Below are 22,975 nucleotides of genomic sequence, written 5' to 3' on the forward strand. Positions count from 1 at the left end.
ATCCTAACAAACACAATGTAACATTACTACTGTTCCTTCTAAGTCATGCTTGTACAACTATTTATTATAAATATATTATGTACTTTACAATGCTTTTAATGGAAAAAATATCAATTTTTTATGATTTGTGCAAGATTGAGGACCCCCATTGCAGTCTCTATATCCTAAAGACCGTGTATGTATCAGAGAAATAATCTTTAATATGCATGTTATGATCAAATTAACATACCTCTGTTCTAACAGTTCATTCATTCATTCAACAAATATCTATCGAGCCCTACTATGAGCAGACACAAGACAGAATTCCTGCCCCGTGGAGCTGGTATTGTGGAGGGGAAAAGAAATATAAAGAAATGAGCCATGTATGTAATACAACAAATAACAGGTCGTTGTAACATATTCTCCCAGACGGCATGCAGCACGGCGTAACCATTAACATCTTTCTGATTGGTCGGTTTAGTGCCACTTCACTCGCTAAATAATTTAACCATCACCTTTGTGTCAAAGGTGTTTGCTCAGGGTTCAGCTCAACATTTATTGCTCCAGATTTTATGTTCAGTGAAGAACCACTAAGCAGGTTCAGGGATGGATCAAGGGTGGGAGGAGATGCTAATTTAGATAGTGTCCCAGAGAGAAGATGGGAGCCTTTGAGACAGGTTTTTGAGCAGAGACCTGAACAAAAGGTAGAAAAACAAGCTATGAGAGCATCTTGAGAAATGTGGGTCCACACAGCAAGGCAAGAATAAACTTAGCTTTATGAAGAACCCCAAGAAGTGACAGGTAGAGAGGGCTGAACAAGGCAGGAAAGATCAGAGTAAAGTGCAGAGAGGTATACAGGGACCGATTTCATAAGACCTTCCAGACAGTAGAAAGGGTTTGGACTTAATTCTCAACGAGACACAAATTATGGGAGGAAATGAAACAAGGCAAAGACCCGTCTCACTCAGATTCTTAAAATTTCACACATATAGATCCTATAATTATACAGTGATGCAATATTCCTATTATATTATACACTTTACTATTACATTACAAACCACGTGTAAATTTGATGATGGAATGAGAGTAGGAAGCGGAGAAGACAGCAGACCACAGGAGTCTAGCTCAGAGACGAAGCTGGTTGGGAACTGGCAGTGAGCGGCGAAGACGATGGAAAGTGGTCTGATTCGGAAGATATTCTAAAAGTGGCACAAGGGGACTCGTTGATAGGTGTTGCGAGGGACGTAAAAGAGTTAAGGAGAATTCCTAGCTATTTTCTCTTGTGCAGCCAGGTAATTATAAGCTAATGTTTAACAGAAATAGGAAAAACTAAAGGCAGATTTGGGGCAAAGAAATCGAGTTTCATTTATTCAATTTAACATGGTTGAAACTGCTCACTAGACATCCAAGGGGAGACAGCAGGAAGGCAGCTGGCTATATGATTAATAGTTGTTACTGATACTATAAAAATAAAAAATACCCTGCTAATTACTTTTTTCAACACTTCACCCACAAGAACCTGATTTTTTTTTTTTTTTACTAGGCAACAGTTGCTGACTTACTATTCAGGCTTGGGATGGTGAATACAGTATGTATTCCAGGCTACATGCTTTCTCACAGCTTTTTCCCATTTATATGATCACACTGATGGATAAGAAAGCAGAAGTGGAAACAAACACTGTTGATTGGTTCCCTTACCCCTGAATGAAGACACTCATCACGTAATGTGCACTTCCAACATTCCCTGCACTCTGTTTACAGAATCCAATTTTTCTAAGTTATTTTAGATGAAAGGCTTCTGAAATTAAAAAAAAAAAAAACACAAAAACCGCAGGATTGTAGCTCATAGTTGAAATCACAAATGTGATTTTTAAAAAGGTTTTTGGCGAAGGGCTTTCTCCCACATAAAACAAATCACATTAGGGGAAGAGTTCACGACACAGTTTAAGGCTGGGACGTGCACATCAGGCAGGTTTCTATCCCATTCCCTCCTAGTTAGTTGGAAAAGTTACTTAATCTCTTGCCTCGATGACTTTACCCATTCATGAAAGAAGGTTAATGATAGGATTGAGGATCAGATTACCCAACAAAGTCAAAGCCTTCTCTACAGTGTGTGACATCATGTAAGTTCTTGATAAATATCAGCAACAGATATTCTTTGTATACATACAGACCAAGTTCAACTCAACAAGCGGGCAGTAAGGACTACTGTGTGTGCTTCACACCGTGCGAGGCACTATTAAAGCAGTGACCACAGTGGTGGGTGAACAGAACTCTATTCTGAGCCACAGTAGAGGCAGCAGTGAGAATGGTCCCCAAAAGCATATATGAGATTCGTCTTCCTAATCTCTGAAAACCCACACGGAGTGCTCCAGGCATCACAACCCACTCCAGTGAACACATTAGCCACCATTGCTCGGTTTCTATGCCATGAACACATCCTCTTCTGTGACTTGAGCTGACCACACCCACTGGACTCTCCCCTGCTGGGAGAGAGTTCCTCGGAAGTGGGATTTCCTCATTCTATGGTTTCCAAGAGGAAAAGGGAGCAACGGGAGAGAAACAGAGAGACGTGAGGGGTGTATGATCACTGTTCAGACAGGACCCGGTGACACGGCAGCTGCGGGACCTCTGGGTGGACGTCACCCCCCTGGAACGGAAGGGCTACTTCTCCGTGCTGAGGCCACATCCAGCTCAACTCCCCATTTCATCTTTTAGAGACCAGTTTCCAAGTAGGTTAAGGTCAAAGAGTGAAAGCCAATTCTAGTTTCTTCCTCAACTCGCACCTTTCGTGTTCATGGAACCGACACCGTGACTCTACCTGCTCCCAGAAAGATGAGAAGAAACCTAACAACCCGCCAACCTCCCGATATTACAGGCGAAACAACTTCCATCGCTTCCCCTCTGCTAAGGAAAGGAATTCAGAAACCTAGAAACGGCACAGGCGGGACCAGTCTGCCACCTGGTCTGACAGGCAGAGATCACAGGGGCCACTTAAGCCTGAGAGGACGTTTTGGTGTGCAACTGCTTCCAAAAGGCCTGGCTCTGTGGGGAAAGGGACACTTTGCTTCGGGCAAATGCCAGCTTCTCAGGGTTCATCCATTAGGACCAACAGCTGTGAGGGGGCACTCGGATGAATCCTTCCTGGCCCCGAGATCATGGCTCCGTGCCAGCAAGATCCGGCGCAAGAATGTGGAAAATGTCCATGAAACAAAGGGTGTGGAAGAGTCCCTGAAGCCAGACCTGTTCTTCTGGGAGAAAGAATGTTCATATTTTTTAACATGATCAACTGACAAAGAAAATGGTGTCTGTGTAAAGGGCACAGATATTAAATTAAAAAAAATATTATAATATATGCACATATTTAAGTAATGGGTTACAGTAGAAAAGTTAGAAAAGGAGCTAGAAATACAAACGTTTAAAACTACTCCAGGGAGTAAATTTAAATAGCCAAGGAACATTAGAAATGAACCTTTTCAATAAGCAAATAAACGCATCTTTAAAAAATGAAATGTCATTTTTACCATCCAGCCTGTCCCTATATCAATGCCAATTAAAAAAAAAACACAAAAAAAAACAAACCCCCCTCTCCCCCAAAAAAGACTACCTTAGCAGAAAAGGTGGTGGGAATAAGGATAATTTCATTAGCTTTTTGGGTAAACTACTTATTTTCATTTATCTGCTATAGCCCTGTATTAGAGGAAAATTTAAGAATACAATGCCTAGTATTGATGAGGATGTAATGACTGAAACATTTTCATAAAATGCTGGTGGGAATATCAATTTGAAGACTATTTTTCTGGAGGACAATCTGACCTAGGTTGAGAGCCTTAAAGTGATAAACCAAACAACCTAACTGTCCATAACCAGAAGACCGGGTAAAGAACTACCCACACAGCATGATGCTACATAATAGTGTATCTCAAAGACTTGACGTTGAATTAGAAAAAGGAAGTCACCCAACGATGTATGCAGTCTTTTCTCCTTTGCGCAAGTTTCCAAAAACCAGGCTGCATCTAGTTTGTGGCTCACGATCCATATACTATTTTCTTTTTCTTCTTTTTTTTTTTTTTTTGTATTTCTCTGAAGCTGGAAACCGGCAGAGACAGTCAGACAGACTCCCGCATGCGCCGGACCGGGATCCACCCGGTACACCCACCAGGGGCGTCGCTCTGCCCACCAGGGGGCGATGTTCTGCCCCTCTGGGGCGTTGCTCTGCCGAGACCAGAGCCACTCTAGCGCCTGGGGCAGCGGCCAAGGAGCCATCCCCAGCGCCCGGGCCATCTTTGCTCCAATGGAGCCTTGGCTGCGGGAGGGGAAGAGAGAGACAGAGAGGAAGGGGGGGGGGTGGAGAAGCAAATGGGTGCTTCTCTTATGTGCCCTGGCCGGGAATCGAACCCGGGTCCCCCGCAAGCCAGGCCGACGCTCTACCGCTGAGCCAACCGGCCAGGGCCCATATACTATTTTCAATCACTTGTTAAAGAAGAGAAAAACAGTATGGGAGGATAGAGCACACAGAAAGAGTTCGTCCTGCTTCGTGAAGCCTTTGTTTCTGTTGCCTGTGTGGATAAGTGTGTGTTTCCTGAGTGGCAATATAAAAAGCATTTCTCACGGTGGATCAATTTAAAGCAAGTTTTAAAGCTACAGGTCTAGTTTACAAGGTGTGATTTGCTTGTCCTCAGCTTGCTGCTCCCAAAGACGTCTCCTGACTCCGCCCTCTACCGCGTGGCTGAAGCTGTCCTCCTCCCACCGCCAGGCGCTCTCTCCTGTCCAGACAGAGACAGCCAGCCCCAGAGAGAGAGGGCTCTAAGTCGCGCATCCTGGTTCCAGACCCGTGTCCTCTTCCCCATGACTGACGTCTAGCATGTCCATGCCGTTCAGTGGTGACTCCATCCCTGAGAACACAGGACTACAGCCCTACCCTTGAGTCTCAACTAAATATAATATAATGAGCTCAACATCCCCCAATATACGCATTGAATACGGGAGGCTTGGGACATGGAAGAGGTGTATGTTTAATGGAGAAGACTGGACCTATCCTCACAACACTTGAACAGAAAGAAAAAGGAAGTGGAAATGACATCAAGTCATCCGAGGGGAGAAATAATTAAATAAAATACTGTATATCCACATAATAAGATATTGATGGCTTTCAAAATCATATTTTCTACGGGTACAGAATAAGTAAATGCTAAAAAGAGTGCTAAAGAGAAACGGCAAAAAACCCCTTGCGATGTGATACCAATTCTAGAAAACAAAACAGATGCTCTCGTCAGGGAGCGAGGTTTTCAAGAAATACGGCAAAACGACTTGGGTGCTGTGTGTGAGGTCTCCATCTTTTCCAAAGTTTCTACTTGGATGAATACTTTTTTAATTAAACTTACAGGGTGACATTGATTAATATGATCCTGTAGGTGCAAAGCATACAATTCTATGATAGATCATCTGCGTATTGTATTGTGTGCCCACCGCCCAAAGTCAAATCTTCTGTCACCATATATTTGACCCCCTCGACCCTTCACTGGCCCTCCAGCCCCCTCTCCCTCTGGTGACCACCAGACTGCTGTCTGTGTCTGCGAGTTTTGGGTTGTCTGCTCATTTGTTGCTTTCAGTTTTATATCCGACATTTGAGTGAAATCAAATGGTTCCTGACTTTCTTCCGTCTGACTTCTTTTGCTTAGCATGATACCCTCAAGATCCATCCATGATGTGGCAAATGGATAAATATTTTTAAAGGATTCAATCAGAAACGGGAAGAGTCCCTCGTATACCCTCTCAGCATCAGTGCTCAGAGTACTTGCCTCTCCCATCTGTCCTTTGAGGACATCATCACAAGCTGCCCCAGTGCAGTAACTCAATTTCTCTAGCCGTCTCTTAATTTACAGAGGAAAAAACAGACCTTAGGTTCCTGATCAAAGTTCTGAAGAAGGAAGAAACATTCTGGAAAATCAATACTGCACTTAAAAAAAAAATCAATCGGTCAATTAAAAACATGGTATTATTTATCTGTTGCCTGGGAGCATAGCAAAGGCCCTGAGACAGAAAAGCAGAAGAAGGTGGCGTTCTCTGCATCGGAGAACTACATAACGGCATGTCTCAGAAACCCCAGGTTGAAATAACAAGAGGAAGTTACACAACGACTTATACAGTAGGCTGTGTCACATGCTCTCTCACTTAAAGAGCAGTGATCTAGTCCTAGAGCCAGGACAGCGTAAACGCGTGCAACAGTGCGTACGTGGGCATACAAAACAATAAAATGTACTAAAGGGCTAAATGGTAGGGGGAAGTATAGAGTACACAGGCACAATTATATATATATTGTATGTGCATCTGTTATAATATCATATATGCACACAGAGAAAGAAAGGAGGTTAATGGGCAGGAGACGATAAGCTGAACTTGACAGGAAGAGTGTAGAGACATGAACTTGAGTGAGACCTTGAAGGCTGGGTGGGATTAGGATAAGTAGAGAGCAGCAGAGTCTCTGAGCATGAGCAAGAGGAATGTCTTCTGCTTGTCCAGGTAGGAAAAGAACACATGAGATGAGGGGGTGAGTCCAGTCCTCAAGGTCAGAGGCTCAAGATACCAGCAGAACTCCAAAGCTGAGCCAAGCAAGCCGTCAGCCCCCTCCCCTCAAAAACAATACGCCGGGGGGGGGGGCCCAAAAGAGTCCAGGCTTACTACGGTGTGCTTAGGCCGCGTCCTCTCACACTTCTCAGCTGAAGGGGGGAGTCAAAGTGCTCAGCTCCAAGGCAGTTCCCATCTTGAAGTCTGTTTCGCCTTCAAACATCCTGCATCCATCGTGCATTCAGTTAAATGCCTCCCCTAATCCTAGCGTGCCTCTGGAGCTCCGGGGGTATGGGCCAGGGTTTATCTACGGGGCCCACTCCAACATCGCCAGAGTTAAGCAGAAATACATACGTGTACACAGGTCTAAATGATCAGGTGCTACACTTAGCTCCTCTTCCATCCTCCCAGATAGCTATAAGACGTCGAGGCCACTGTGCCGTCCTTTAAATGCTGCGTCTCACCCACCCTGTTTACTTGTCATTTTTAGACACTGTATATAACATTAGACACTCGGTTATCAGAGAGCATTTTCCAAGTAGCCCTTCAATATGCAAACAGTGTTCAACCTTTAAATTCTGAGCGCTGGTCTCACTTCCCCACCCTTGGGGCACACACCGCTGGGTATCCCTTGCGCTTCAGGCTCTCCCATACTGCCTACGGAGGCGAGGGGGCCGGGGGCGCCATATGCCCTGTGACTGGGACTCTCACCACCACCACCACTACCACCAGGCCGTGCCTGTGCTATACGCTCTGTTCACTCCACTCCGCACGCAGTCACCCGGGATGATATCTGTGGGGTGTGATCCCAACAGGGAGAGACAAGGGCACTTGTGCCTACAGAGGATACTGTCTGGGAACAAGGTGTGACCGGGGTTGGTTTTAGGTTTGGTTAGCACAGCCCTCACCTTTATCAGCTCCCTCCCATAGCCGCCCCCATAAACCCTGCACAGCTATCTATGCCCATGCAGTTTCCAGCCAAATCCAGGGTTCCCCTCCAATCAGATCACTTGCCTCAAGTCCAGGGGTTCCCCTCCAATCAGATCGCTAGCCTCAAGTCCAGGGGTTCCCCTCCAATCAGATCGCTAGCCTCAAGTCCAGGGGTTCCCCTCCAATCAGATCGCTAGCCTCAAGTCCAGGGGTTCCCCTCCAATCAGATCACTTGCCTCAAGTCCAGGGGTTCCCCTCCAATCAGATCACTAGCCTCAAGTCCAGGGGTTCCCCTCCAATCAGATCGCTACCCTCAAGTCCAGGGGTTCCCTTCCAATCAGATCGCTAGCCTCAAGTCCAGGGGTTCCCCTCCAATCAGATCACTAGCCTCAAGTCCAGGGGTTCCCCTCCAATCAGATCACTACCCTCAAGTCCAGGGGTTCCCTTCCAATCAGATCACTAGCCTCAAGTCCCCTGCGCATGCGCGCACGCCACAGGAGCCCGATGAGAAGGAACGGAAGAAGGGTTGTGCAAACTGAGCAGATTTAAAGCTCTGGTAGCACACTTCCTACCTGAAGCAACAGACAACAAGGAGCTGCTGTAGGTCCCTCAACAAGGAAATGCCACAGTGACATCTCAGAAAGATTGATCTCCGTGGACTTTAACTCACGGCGAACATAAATTAAACTTTTCTAAGAAATAAATCTAAATAATGAACTAATAACAATAAAGTGTTAATAATGAAGGAATGGAAGTGGGTTTTTTTTTTCTTTTTTTAATTCCATTCTGGTATAATTAAGGGATAAATCAGTTCAGATGAAATATGTCACTGTTATTAAAACTTCATTCATTTATTGAATTATGTTCCATGTGAACAGAGTGTGTTTTTAAGATTGTTCGATCATTACATAAGTCAATGTCATTTCCCGTTTGGGGAAAATTGATATTAATGCCTTGTCATTGAAAACGTCACTGAGTTTATCAAATTATAACTTCTCAAAGGCCACCTGATAGCCACCAGATGGCCTTCCTGGGCCGATGTCAAATCAGAAATGTAAGTTATGGATAGCCCTGAGACCTGCTCATCCCACTGGGCTCCTTTAAAATCAAAAAACACAGAGACTTTCTACTGCCTTCGTAAATTCCATCTGAACAGAATAAAATATGCTCTATCCACAATGCCTACAATAATTAAAGTTTTTTTCCCCCTTCTTAATAGGAGTCTATCTGGAAATAGCACAATATAAAATGATCATTAATAGACCTGCTATGGTGCTTGAATAAATGCCTATCAAGAGTGCAGGCACCCATTAGTAAAGAAAATCCATTTCCATTTCAAATTCTGACATTTTATTTAGAAAAATTACACCCCTTCTTTTCATTACTTCAGTAAACATAATGAGGGTATTGCTAACGACCCCTCTGAGCCCTCTCTTTTCCCCATTTTTTTGGTAATATGAACCTACTTGTAATTAAAGGCATGCTACATTAACGATGCCTAGTGTCTCCAAGGGAAATGTTTAATGTCCACCTCATAATATTATGCCAAAATTACACGCACAGAAGACTTTTTAATAATCTTGGCTTCCCAATTTAGTTTTGATTGGCTCTGAACTCCCCCCCACACTCCCACCCCCCACCCCCCACCCCCGCCGCACGCAAGGGCACCCATGTCCACAGCCCTGATCAGCACTTCTGCACCGCGGACACAGCCGACGCCCGGGACTCCTCCCATCCCGGGCATCTCCTCAAAGCTCCTGCTGAACTTACCAGGGAAATCAGCCACACGGGCTAGAGGTCACTGCAGATCAGCTGGCCACGTGTGAGTCACTGGGGGTGTGGCGCGGCGGCAGGACAGCTCCGCTAGCCCAAATGCACAGAGAGAATGAGGCGCGGCCCTGTGCTGTCACTCGGCCTGGCACACGGGCCCATGTCGCCCGCGTTTGCTCTTTGTGCGACTTGCACAGGCCACCGTTGCCAGACGACCTGTGTTTTCTGGCAGAGCTGGGCCACCGGACGCTTTTCTATAGCTCCAAGAGGCCTGTAACCCATATGAACGTGGTCACCCGGCCTGAGACACGGTGCTCAGGCCTCTGCCGCCCTCAGCATTCTTCCGCCTGAACAAAAACAGAGCTATTTTTTTACGCTGCCTGCAAGGTAAAAGCTATCAAATTAAAAAGAAAATGTAAGATCTCAATTGGCACAATCCATACCTATAGACATATAAATCTGTAGCTCTCTGTAGTCTCCCATTTCACTATCCTGAGTAGAAACGGCAGAATTCTCCCGTAAGGCCAATGTTTAAACTGCTGGTCTTACACAACTTAAAGTCACCAGACACAAAAGAGTTATTAAGGCAGTCACCCAGGCTAATAAGCAGAGAGCTATTGTTAAATGGAATCACATGGCCCTTCTGTCTCCAGATTTCAGTCTAAAGCGCGTGCAGCACCTGACCTGTGGTGGCACAGTGGATAAAGTGTCGGCCTGGAATGCTGAGGTTGCTGGTTCGAAACCCCGAGCTTGCCTGGTCAAGGCACATATGGGAGTTGATGCTTCCTGCTCCTCCCCCTGTTCTATCTCTTTCCTCTCTCTCTCTCTCTCTCTTTCTCTCTCTCTCTCTCTCTCCTCTGTTTCTAGTAAAAATGAATAAAAAATAAATAAATAGAAATAAAGTACGTGCAGCATTCGTAGATAGCAGAGAATGATGTAGCAAAGGCCAGAACAGCAAGCTAGGCCCTCAGTGCACTGCCAGTGAATTTAAACTTCACAGAAAATAAACGGGCTACAGGAATGATAGGGCATTTCTCTGACCAAACGTCCCTTCGGTACTCAGAACTGCTAGCATCACAGCTAATCAGGGTGTCACTCGCTGAGCAGCTGATTACTGAAACCATTTTGCAGCAAATATTTACAGATCAGGGGCGAGCCATGACTCGCTCCCTGGCAGCTAGCCTGATGTAATAGGCCATAATGACCCGGGGAGCAGGTACAAAAGCATGTGTCACAGAGGGGAGAGTGTGAGCGTCATGATACAAGTGACTTGGTGGATTCCCATTAGACCTTGGGCTAAGGAGCACCTCAGCAGGGTGTGATGTGACAGCACCCCGAGACAGAGTCACCGCCTGGGGTCAGGAGCCCTTCTTACATGCAGAGCCTTATGAGAAGTCCAACCCTGCCGTGAAAGTGTGCTTCTAGATTGGGCCGTTATCACTGACTTGGCATAGACCATGCATACAGACAAATAGTCCCAAAGTGCGCACTGACGGGATAGATGGTTCAGTCCATTAGGCCCCTCACGGATTCCAAAGTACACGCTGACGGGTAACATCTCACAAACCTCGCTCTCTCCCTTGGAAAACGACTCAGCCCAATGACAACCTTAAATCCACCCAGGCCTCCATGCATCGACATCCTGGTAAAATGTGGCCTCTTAAAAAGACTGTCCTGTGGAGTTTCGCATGAAGACATCAAGTATACAGGCAACCACGGGAATGAAGCTGAGTGGTATCACTTGAATTCTTTTTTTTTTTTTTTCCTTTTGGCCTTTTGCATCCCTTGCCCAGTGGACTGGTAGGAACAGGCTTGTTTAAGAACGTTTTAGACCATGTCCCTGTGAAAGGCAGGCAGGAGACGTTCTATAACATTCCCCTTCCCACTCGTGATGGGCGAAAGGGATGGACAGACAGACAGACCCCAAGTACATATGCCCTTGAATATGACGCACAGGAACAGGGCCCAGGAGACATTCTCCTACCAGAGGAGATTTGCTCTTTTCCTTAGATGTACAAATCATTAAACAAGTCTCCAGAAGTGGCATGTTGTCATGAGCACACGGGAACCGGTATCGTGCGCTAGAGTGTTCCCAATAACACGAAGAGCTGGCCCAGAACTCATCCCGCGCTGTAAGGCGTGAAAGACCGTACAGCCGGCCACCTGCACGGCAGACCCCCACCCCCACCCCCAGGTTACCAACGAGACCTTAAACTTGACCTTGGGTGAGACATGAGAAACTGTCCTTACGGAAAGCCAACAGACGTCTCCGCTCTTTTTTTACAGACTTACTGCAGTTTTGCGAATGCGTTGGAATACACTCCTGGGTCGGAAGTCTCTGGTTCCTAACATGCAGCTTCTTTGCTAGCCTGCCTCCTGGAGAGATGGGCCCTCTCTTCGAAATATTTAGTTTTCCAGGGCACTTTAGTCATCCTGACACCTAATCGCCGAGCTCTTTTTCTCACTCTCCATGAAATCAGGTTTAGCCTATAATTCAAACCAGTCCCCAAAGGCACTTCTGAAAAATGGCAAGCCCTTAGCTTTTAGGTGAAAACACTCTTTATTGCTCAAAATCGTTTCCTGTTTCAAAAACCTTTTCTTCGGTGCTGGGTCTGGGATGATCTTATGCTAATGTAACTCACGGGGGACCGTGAACAGATGCTACTTTGATTAATAGTTTCACTATCCTGAAAATGCCTGGCCAGATTCAAGATAATAAAGTCAGGTAAGAATACTATTAGAATCTGCCGAACGATGATATCTGCTAGGTGAAAAATGGAATCCCAGTTCCAGCCTTGAATGAAGACCAGCTGTAACAAAAGAATAAAACACAAGTGGCGGCAGACACCCGATGCACGCACTATCTGAATTCCTTAACACGCAGACTTACATCATTTTAACCACTGCACTCTTATACTAATGGCCTTACAGGTATATTTTCAGCAATGTCCCTAGTGAAAATTCAACGTGTCACTCCAATGTTCCCTTCCCACACCGCATTTACCTTTCCACCTAGAAAAAGACTCATCTATGCCCTGAAAAACAATGAATTTGGTCACTCTGCTGGTCCAAAGGACACTACAGCAGATCCTCAAATAACACGGCTTCGCTCCATGTTGACTAGTCCACGCCGCCGATAAGAGGCCATAGTAACTTAACTCGTGTTCACGTCAATTAGCCTGTGGGACAACCGGTTTTGTAACATGTTGTTTTGCTGAAAGCCACAGAACCAGCCAGCGAGGCGAGGACTTGCTGCTCTTGAGTCGGTACCCCCCACATCCTTGCCTTTTAGCGACTATGTCTCTAGCACACCAAAGCCCACCTTTACAAAACCCACGGAAAGCCGCAACTCTCGAAAATAAGGAACTGCGTAAATGGACCAATCAGACGCTTCTGGAAAAGCTCCCTCCCCACATGCACGAGCCCCTCTCTCCTCATCTGCTTCTCTTCTCGCTGCTCTCCTAACCAAAGATTTCCAAATGCCGCCGGCAGTGCCCGGATGAGGACAGCCATGACACCTGGGACTGGCCTGCGTGTTATACACGCTCCGTTGTTGAAGTTTGGTAAGGGTTTTATCCTCACCATATCACACACATATGGCCTAATCGGGTTCCCCATCTCCAATCTGAAATTGAACTTTCCGCGGGACGCTGTCTTTGATAATGTATATATATACTGTCGCCGTGAAGTCTCTGGAAAGTGGCAGGTAAGTCCCAGACCCATGATTGCCCTGTGAATTCTCATTCCGAATGACACAAGCCTCCCTGGACCATCAGGCCCAAATCTTCCCCACCCGCATACCCAGCTCGCTGCACGGGTTGCGTCTTTGAAGTCACCTCACTGGTGTTCATGTACAACAAGCCCCCACGTACTAGGAACTATTCTAGCCCCAGGGTTTGGCTCACCATTGCACAGAACGTCTCAGGCGGGTCTCCGCAGGTAACATCAGGAGGGTCCAGTTTCACTTTTAGGTATTTCGTCATGTCCGTGGATTCCGGCTGGCAGGCCATGTAATCCCAAACCTTCCCTTCTTCTGTGTAAATCTGAGTCTTACACACATCGTAATGTCCCCACACCAAAGGGTAGGGCTGCATCACTGACGATACCGTAACCCAAAGGGCGTGAATGGACAGGAATCTTGACAAATACATCTCTAAATTCTTGGCAATCTTCCTGGTGACTAGAAGGGTTTGCTTATCTGTGGTCTCTATTTTACATACATCTGCGTCGATACGTAAGGAGAGCTGTATATATTTTTTAAAAAAAAAATTAAAAAAAGAGGACGAGACCTCACAGTTGATTCCAAAACCAAAGGGCAAGGACTGAAATATTGCACGTGTCCAGGGATACTGAAGACTTTGGTGGAAGGCTAGCGACACACATCTGCGTCAGGTGTCAACAGCAGCTTTCGGGTTTTTCGGTATCCTAGAACATAGCTGTTGGACTGGGGACTAGTTTGGTTCTTGGTAATTTCCAGTGGCAGGCAATGACTCAGCAAAGGGATCGCCCTCCGGCTGTCCATCCGATAGCCCTGGGGGATCCCGGATGGTCACCGCTCACGAGGGCTGCTCGGACGCACTCTGATGTCAGGACGTGAAGCAGAAGGGGGAGTGTCTTTCTCCTGGTGTCTGTTTCCCGTCAATCATTCTCTTCTTCTGGCACCGGCGCCCTTTTCAGAAACAACGAGAATAAGAGTTACTATCCCAGAATCAACACATTCCCAAAGGTAGGGGTAGGTGGATGTTGGGGAGGTTGGATGCAATACAAAGCAAATTGGAAAAAAGCAAAAAAAAAAAAAAAACAAAATAACAAAGCAAACTGGTGTGATGTAAGTAACCTTTACCCCCAGCTGCTTGACTAGAATGAACGGGCCACAGAAATCATTCCCATTGGGGAGAATTTCAGCATGAAGGAATTCTTGCACATAACTAAGACATGATTGTGAGTGCGTGTGCGTGCGTGTGTGTGTGTGCGTGCGTGCGTGCGCGCGCGCGCGCCAGGTGAATTGCTGGGTTTTGCTTCAAACGTGATATTTCCATCTTGACCGAGCTGAAAGCAAGCAGCTGGACTTGAACATGCCTCACATATGGGAGGGCTAGAACATCTCCCAGGACAACAGAGGAGGAAATGAGTGTTTTAATAACAATGACAAAGAAGTGACAGCTCCTTGTAAGCCTTTTGTCTCTTGGCAAAGAGACCCTAAAAAATCTCCAAATTCCTTGTACTTTTCTTAGCTTTTGTTGTCTGGAGTGAAAACTGGCATTGTTCGCACCAGCCTGTCCCTTTGGAATTGCCCATTATATAGTGGGAGAATTTAGCATCTTTTGTTTGGCTGCATTTAGTCATAAAGATAATATGGCTCTCGGGGGTGGGGGGGGTGGGGGGTGGGGATGGAAGAAAAGAAAAGATTCAAAATGAAACCCAAGGAGCAAATTTTCCTTTCATAAGAATTCTCTATTCTCTTACATCTTTTTACAGCCGTGACATCTGCATCTGTAGTTACTTTCTGTAACAGCAGAGAATTTATCCCAAAGGCCAATATTATACGCTGCTTTAAAACTAAAGGCTCTGTAGTAAAACGCACAATTTAAAATGCACATTTAAAAATAGCTGAGGGTGACTTAACAGGCCATGAAGCAGAATAATACGGCACAAATGCTAAGAGAAAATAAAAATTACTGGTTTAAAATACTTCTGGCTAACTGATAATGCAGCCCGCATAGCAATGGGAAGAACTCATTGGTGAGTTTAACTAGTAACTTATCTCTTCGTCAATCACTGTCAGTATCCAAACAAATTATAAGATTTGGGTTCCAGGTTTCAAAAACTGCTCTTGCTTCATCAGTTCATTCATATTGTCATAGTCCAAATAATTATTTTTTTTAAACCATTGAAAAGGGTCAAAAAGCCCAGAGTTCTAGAAAATGCCATTAGAGACCCCTCAAGTCACATGAAGCAGTTTAAATGTAGATGTTCACTATGATCCAACAATCTTATAAAAGGAATCCACTATATTTAAATAATGCAACATCTTAAAATGAACTAAGCCACAGAAACTATGAAATGCCAGCAGATGGTTGAATTGTGTTTCCATAGCAAAGTAATTTATAATAATTGCTTTACGGATGCAACTACCATTTTCATTACATCCCATTCATAAAATGTTATCATACCGTTGAAAACTGTGATGTTTCCTATTAGGAAAAGTTGAATATTTGAGTGCCTATGAAAAAATAATTAGCAGTTTTCATCTGAATCTGTCTCTTCTTCGGAACATAAAGACAATTGAGTACAATTTGAAATCTTTTTTTTTTTTCCTGAAGTGAGAAGTGGGGAGGCAGTCAGACAGACTTCTCCATGTGCCTGGGATTCACCAAGCTTGCCCACCAGGGGGTGATGCTCTGCCCATCTGGGGCGTTGCTCTGTTGCAACCAGAGCCATTCTAGCGCCTGAGGCAGAGGCCATGGAGCCATCCTCAGCGCCTGGGCCAACTTCGCTCCAATGGAGGCTTGGCTGCAGGAGGGGGAGAGAAAGATAGAGAGGAAGGAGAGAAGGAAGGGTGGAGAAGCAGATGGGCGCATCTCCTGTGTGCCCTGGCCGGGAATCGAACCTGGAACTTCCACATGCCAGGCCGACACTCTACCACTGAGCCAAGTGGCCAGGGCCAATTTGAATCTTAAGCCAAAAAGAAACAACATCCCAGAGAAGCATGTGCTGTGGCTACTATAGTCTTCTGGGTTTTTGTTTTTTCCCCCTCCGGATTCATCAGTATATGTAAGTTGATATTTTCAGAAACCTCCAACAATTTGACAAGTGATAATCCCAAAAGGTGTTAAAATAAAATAAATGTACACTTTTCAACAATGTTGACTACTTTTTTATAACCAGAACAAACACTTTCATGGCATGTGTTTTTTTGGGGGGTGGGGGGTGTTTACAACGGAAGCAACAGAAAACCCACTAATCAGAAATTATTAACTTCAATTCTTGATTTCAAATATATACACAGCAACTTATTTACCAAGGACGCTGGATTCTTGAGGACCCGAAATTGATGGCAATGACTCTGAGCTGATTGAACACTGCGGGTGAATTCTTCCTGTTATTTTTTAAAATAGGACCCCAAGTCTTTATTTGAATTCTCCCTGAGATTACTCCCCCCCTTTTTTTAACCAATGGATATGATCTCCCTATTCCGTTTATTTTTGTTTACTGTCTTTATCCACATGTGGCCTTCCTGAAACTACAAAATATACACACACATATATATATATATATCCATGAAAAATTTGGACCCATAGGAAATGCATGGGAACCCATGACTATTTCTTGACTCAACAGTGATCCCACGGTACTGAATTCTCATTAAGCTACACCAGAATTCTAATGATGGTCATTACACAGAATTATGGACCGCACCATTGATCGAATTCAGAGAACTGACAGGGAAAAAATGCAGAGGACTGCAAGGTATTTGAATATTAGGCATTTGCAGGCCTGTGCGACAGACGTTCTTGACAAGAGGCAGCCAATTATAGCTTCCATTTCTGGCACATAACCAGTTGTGATTAATAGTTTTCCATTACATTACAGACGTACTATTAATGTATTAAAAATGTCAAGCCTTGGCAAGCGCTAATATGGCATGGCTCAGTTTGTCGGCGGAATTTACATTTAATGAGCTCCCATTGACACAGGAAAAAGATACTGCCCATGGCATGTTCGAGTTCGGGGGCAGAGGGGCGCTGAGCTGTTCTTGAACATGACCGTTTGATTCCCTTCTCGTTTTTTGGAGGTTGGTAGCGCACGTCACCTTATATGTGCGCTTTATACCAGGGTTCCCTCAGTTTTCGGCGCTATGTCCACGGCAGAGAAAATCCTCTTAATATAAAATCAGTGGGAAGTCAAGGCTGTGAGCCCTCGTGGCGCACAGTGGAAAAGAGGCCTCTGTCAAAATCAGGAGCTTTTCAACGAAACTATAATCATGGCGTCTTCAAAGAAAATGAAACAAGCTGAAAACATTCTGTTCAACATCGCTTACCTAACGGCAATGTAACACCGGCTCGGTGGCCTGGGCTAGGTGCGTTACTTCACATAGACTGAACGTTCTTTGCGTGTATTTATTGGTGGTGAAGACTGAATTTTCATTGCTTACCCATAGGGCTGGGCTTCCCACCAGGTGAAACTCATCAATAGCGCCTTACAAGCTAGGTCATCACAGCAACTAGCTAGTAGGCAAAGTGATTATGAGAAGGACAGCCCCATCACACGTTTGGGGATTTAATATACTAAACGAATCCCCTCTGGCCCATGAGGAAACTAATTCTCTAGAGATGTGGGTGCATCTCTAGAGAATTCATCTCGGGTGCGTGCATCAGCTCCCTGTGAGCAGCACCGGAAGAGGTCCGGGCAACCTCACCTGTACCTGTGCGCTAAAGCATTCGGGAGTCCTCCTGAATGCAAACGCCCATTAATATGCTGGGAGGACTCCCTAGACCTCGGACCGCTGAATACATTTGCAGCACCGAAGTAAAAAACGTGAAATGATGCCACGCCCACAAGTTGATGGATGGTATTGATCTGGACTAAAATGCTCTATCAGATGGCTTTGCAAACAGAGACTGTTCTCTTTCTTCGGGACTCTGTAGCTATTTGCCTTCCTCCTTAAGTGGATGCTGCACAAGGTATTTCACGAGCCCTTTCTTTCAGCAGAGAAGAAGCCTCCCCCCCAAAAAAAAAAAATATGACATGGAAGTCATAACGACCAAAATTATGGACAGTGATGTTCCAAAGCCGACCGCCAATGTCATCAACTGTGAGGACGATACCGAGAGTGAATCCACAAACGATCTGGATTGCCTTATTCCATTATATAATCATGCTCAGAGGTGGGGGAGAGGGGGTAGTAGGCTATTTATTCCATAAACACTCAGCTCCTCAGGGGCACCTGAAAGAGACAGCTGTCGACTGATTCCTTCCTCACAGACATTAAAGGCTTAATAAATATGCTTGTTTCTTAATGGGAAGGAACAAAAAGACTATTGTCCTATTCCATAGGGTGAAAACTAGAAAGAGAGAAGATATAGGTACAAATTCCATAACCTGTCAGAATGAGCAGCTTCTAACACCGGCATGGTGGCCTTGGCTAGGTGCGTTACTTCACGTATATGGAACGTTCTCTGCATGTATTTATTGGTGGTGAAGACTGAATTTTCATGCCACCTTCGTGGGAACATTTGCTCCTCGCCTTTTGTTAACTCTCAAAATATAAGGAATTTAACGTGTGTTCCGCAACCCGACTGGCATTTTTCTGTTTGGGTTTTTTTTTGTTTTGTTTTGTTTTGTTTTGTTTTTACACTCATACTTGATTGGGTCGTCTGAGCAACCACCTATCCTGAGGTTCTTAATAAAACCAAAGAGCGCTCCTTAGTAGTAGAAAGATTGCTGTTTTCACCAAGAGAAGACTGATTAGAGAAATTAGCGTCTATCTGGCAGGATGTTTGAAGATGGGATAAATACATACAATCATTTCTGGAGCAGTTCAGCCAAGAAGAAATCTGTTGTTTCATTATCACAGAACAACAAATCTTTCCCGCCCCTGGAAGGGAGTTTGGAGACACAAGGCTGAGAGAACACGGTGGTGAACGTCGACACCCACCTGAAGTTCTGAAACAAAACTCTCGGTTCTGCAGAGCAGATTCGTTTTTTAAAGTAGCCTAAACCTCTTTCGGACCTAAAGTACAATTCACACGCACACACACATTTTTCTGTGAACATATATAATTGACTTTTAGAATTGAATGAAATCTTTTTTTTTTTTCCAAGTAACTTGGGGCTTTTGTAACTAAAACTCTCTCTCGAAATCTTACGACACTTAGAAAACATTTTCACTAAATGTGTAGCTGTTTAATTTTTTAAAGCATATTACCTGACATTTTTTTTCCCAGAATAACAACAGAAGCAAAGACTTGTAATTGGCTCCAATTACAAATATACAAAAGGACACTGCAAAATACACTATTAGCCTCCTCCTGAAGAAAGGTAACCTGTATTACTTTTTATTTTTTAATTTAGAAAATTAAATTTAACAGGGTGACATGGATCAATAAGAGTATGCAGGTTTCAGGTAAACATTTCTATAGCCTGCATGGCTTTAATGCACAAAATAAAATTTTCAATAGGAAATACAGCTTTCTGGGCAAGCAAAGTGTCTTCCTAAAACGTTTTAAGGGTATCCCATTTAAATTTCACCAGAGGCAGTATCGCCAAATGAATAGGACAAATACATGGGATGCTGAATGCCCTCGCGTTAGCCTTTAGTGGGAAGCAGAGCTCACATCATGACACCCAGAAACGGGGAGGAAATACACCCCTCAGGTGCGGAAGCAGGGACTGCAGGCAGGGGAAACACTTGATGAATTTTTGTCTCCGGATGGTGAGCCACATGCAAAGATTCAAGTTTTGTCTCAATGGGAAACTGGAAGTTGCTCATCTTCCGAGAGAATCTTGGACAGTTATGGAGCTGCTTTGTTTTGTTTTGCCAAAGAGAAAGGGGCGGTGGCACATTAGGCCTTCAAAGTGACACAGTTCCAAATACTTAAGGAAACTAGGGGTGGCTAATTCCTCCCCAAGGGGGGTAGAGATGCTTATCGAGGGCTAAACAACTCCCCCCCCCCAAACTCTGCCCCTCCTTAGAAATAGAGAATGTCTGGAAAACTTTTTTTCCTAACAAGCTTAACCATTTAGTATATTTGAATAAATGGTTTTGTTGGAAGATCTTGCTGGGTTTTTTTTTTTTTTTCCATTTCTGTAAGATAAGAAAACTTAGTATTTTAGTCATAAAATAGGGCCTTATTTCCAGAGCAAAGCTACTGCCAGATACACCATATGTTAGGGGAACGCTGAAGCTTGCGCAGAATTTTCCATTCCGCAGATTGACGAGCTGTGATAAGGGGTCCGTTCCCTCACCTTTCCCCAGGTCAAGAGAAGAACGGGCCAAGGAACGGGGAACAAAAGCCTCAACTCTCCGGAAACCCATGCGATTGGAAGGCGCCCTCTGACCTTTCCAAATACAGTCGCTTTAAAACCCCCGCTAGCAATTTTCCTCTCTCGCTCCATAAAATGACAACCTTCTAAATGAATTTCTTGAAAAAGGAAAAAAAAAAAAAAAAAAAAAAAAAGGTCCCCAGGTGAGGTCAGTCAATAAACAGCAGAGGGCGCAGTTTCTTTTTTTATCCAAGTTTTCCTGTGTATGAATCACTTAATTGGTTATTTTGGGCCCAATAATATTCAGTATTATTTGCATTACATATAGATATGCACAGATCCATATGGGAGAGCAATTCATTGTCCCTCGCCGGATTCACCAACCGATTAACGCAACGCTAGTCAAGAACCCGGGAAAATGATCCAAACAGCATCTCTCCACCAAGTCCTTAAGTCTTTGTATTTTCCCTTCTCCCCAGATGCACAACACGGGATAGTAAGGCTTTAATCTCGCATCAATAAAGGGGATTAAATAAAGGGAACTTCAAAAGCTCTCAGTGGGACCACCAGCTGCACTGGGCCGGCAAGAGGGCAAGTTTTCCCCATAAAACAAAGACAATCGCTGAAAGAGAAAAATAAAAAGACCCTCAGTGCCTGGCGTGTGGTCAGGTGTGCGGAGCGAGAGCTCGCTGGGTGCCAGTCCGTCTTGTCAGCGGAGGCACAACCCAGTGCCCGGGCTCTGCATACCACACACGGCTGCGTCCCTGCTGGGGGGCCCACCCGGGGCCCCGGGACGAGGGGGTGGGAGTGCGCACGGGCGTGCACGCAAGGGCTCTGCGCGCTGCCTCCTCCCCTCCTCCCCGTGCTTCGCAAACTTCCTCACCCACCAGGAGCCTGGCCTCCCTCGGTGGCTGGCAGTGGGGGGCGGGAGGAGGGGCAACAGGGGGGAAGAGGGGCTGAAGGAGGACATCGTGGCGGCACTCACCCTGTGGCCCGATGGCCCTGGTGCCCACCGGGCCGAGCTGACTGCGCGGGGAGGCGGCCCTGCCCAGCCCAGTGCGCCTTAGGCAGAGGCAGCGGCAGCGGCAGCAGAGCCGGAGCCCGAGGGTGGCGCTCCTCGCTCCATGGATGGTGGTGGCTCCCCGCGGAGCCTCCCGGGGACGCAGGCACAGCCTGAGGGGCCGGGGTGTGGACCCGGCTTCTCCAAAGCTGCAGCCCTAGTCCGCTCCAGCAGGCGCACAGCGGGAGGGGACTCCACAAGCCCTGAGCCCCTGGCCCACCCGCCACTCCCCGCCGCTTAATTACCTTCCCCTCTGGGCCCCTGGGGGGAGCCTCCGGCGCGTCGCCCCCTCTCGGACGGAGCCCTTACCGAGAGGGGGGAATTCCTTCCGTTGACGTCCTCTTCCCAAATGCAAACGATCAGTGACTTTGACAGGTAGATGAGGAGGAGGGAGCAGGGGTGGGCTGAGAGGACGCGAGGATGGGGAAGGTGCCGCCGCTCCCTCCAAAAAATCCGGGGATATTAATGATGGAATCGCAGCCTCCCGCGGTCTCCAGCCCAGTCCCTCGCCTGCCGGCTCTCCTCCGTGCTTCCTCGAGCCACTGCCTCTGCCACTTCTCGCCTTAAACTTTTACGGAGGGATTTTCTCCCCTATTTCTATTTTCTCTCTCTCTCTCTCTCTCTCCTTTTAATTCGTTAAGCTGCAGGACAATTTCCCGATCCCCGGGGGATCAGAACCAGCAGCCCGGCGGTTCTACCCCACTCGCGACAGCTTTCATTGTATTTCAGATGAAGACGTTGAGCTCCGTCCGAGGGGACATAAATCAGGACAATCAGCATTGGCGCCAAGGAGATCCTCTGGTACCGGTTCCGCCCGGGCTCCCTTCGCGCATTCCTCCACTCAAGTCAGAAATGTCACTGCCCAGAGCGTTGATGGCCGCGAGACGCGACGCACCCAAAGTCCATTTGATGAAATATACATGGCCCACGACGCGTCTGGATTGCGGTGCCCGGCTCCCCGCCCCGCCCGCCCGCCACGCAGGGCCGGACCCTGCTCCAAGCGGCCGGCGAGCTCCGGGCAAACTTAGGGGCGCACTGAAAGGCGGGAGCGAGCGCGGGGGCGGGAGCCGCGGGAGACCCGGGAGCCGGAGCCCGGAGAAACCGCAGCAGCCCGCGGAGGGGTGGCATGTACGTTTCACTTAAAAGCGGATCTTCTTCTGCAACTGGCAGCAAGTGGAAGGATTGCAAACCTTATACTACCCGAGACCTGAACGCTCCGAGCGGTCCTAACTCCGTCCCGTTCGCTGCTGCAGCGGCTGCTGCTGCTCTGGCCGCCCGGCCGCCGCTCCACCTCGGCTGCGGAGTCTTCCAGACCACCTGCACCACCCCCCCCCTGCGCCGCGCTCGCTCACCACAGCGAGGTGTCCAGGGACCCTTCCAGCACCTGGCACTTACGCCCCTGCCTGTCCCATCCCTCACTCCTGGTTTTCCCCCAAGCCGTGCCGAGCGGAGCGCGCCCCTAGCCCCTGGCAAGAATAGCAACTGTGGTTTTCAGCTGGCAATTCCCCTGCCGAGCTAGAGACCCCTACAGCGCAAGCCTAGAACCTCCTCGTCTAAAAAATTCATGCTCTTCTGGAAAAGTTGAAGTTTAAGAGAGAGTGGCGCATTATCAGGCCTCGTTATCTTTCCCCGGAGACAGACAAATACCCCCTAAGCCCCCGGGTGTCATTCTCGCCAGTGGGC

The 22,975-nt window shown here is 46.5% G+C and overlaps 1 protein-coding gene across 4 annotated transcripts in view; it reads right to left on the reverse strand.

Annotated features, from left to right (window-relative positions):
- NTNG1 (netrin G1) overlaps positions 1-22,431 on the reverse strand; it is a 304,121-nt gene extending 281,690 nt beyond the window's left edge. For 3 of the 4 annotated variants that reach the window (XM_066247205.1, XM_066247206.1, XM_066247203.1), the window contains exons 1-2: positions 21,538-22,431; positions 13,152-13,915 (exon numbers count right to left, since the gene is read on the reverse strand). In XM_066247205.1, coding sequence (XP_066103302.1) covers positions 13,152-13,397 — 246 coding nt within the window. In that variant the 5' untranslated portion in view covers positions 13,398-13,915; positions 21,538-22,431. The remainder of the gene's footprint in view (positions 1-13,151; positions 13,916-21,537) is intronic. The other variant, XM_066247204.1, reaches the window with a different exon arrangement.
- Positions 22,432-22,975: the final 544 nt, after the last annotated feature.

The sequence above is a fragment of the Saccopteryx bilineata genome, chromosome 11 (assembly GCF_036850765.1).
Source record: "Saccopteryx bilineata isolate mSacBil1 chromosome 11, mSacBil1_pri_phased_curated, whole genome shotgun sequence".
Classification (NCBI taxonomy): Eukaryota; Metazoa; Chordata; class Mammalia; order Chiroptera; family Emballonuridae; genus Saccopteryx; species Saccopteryx bilineata.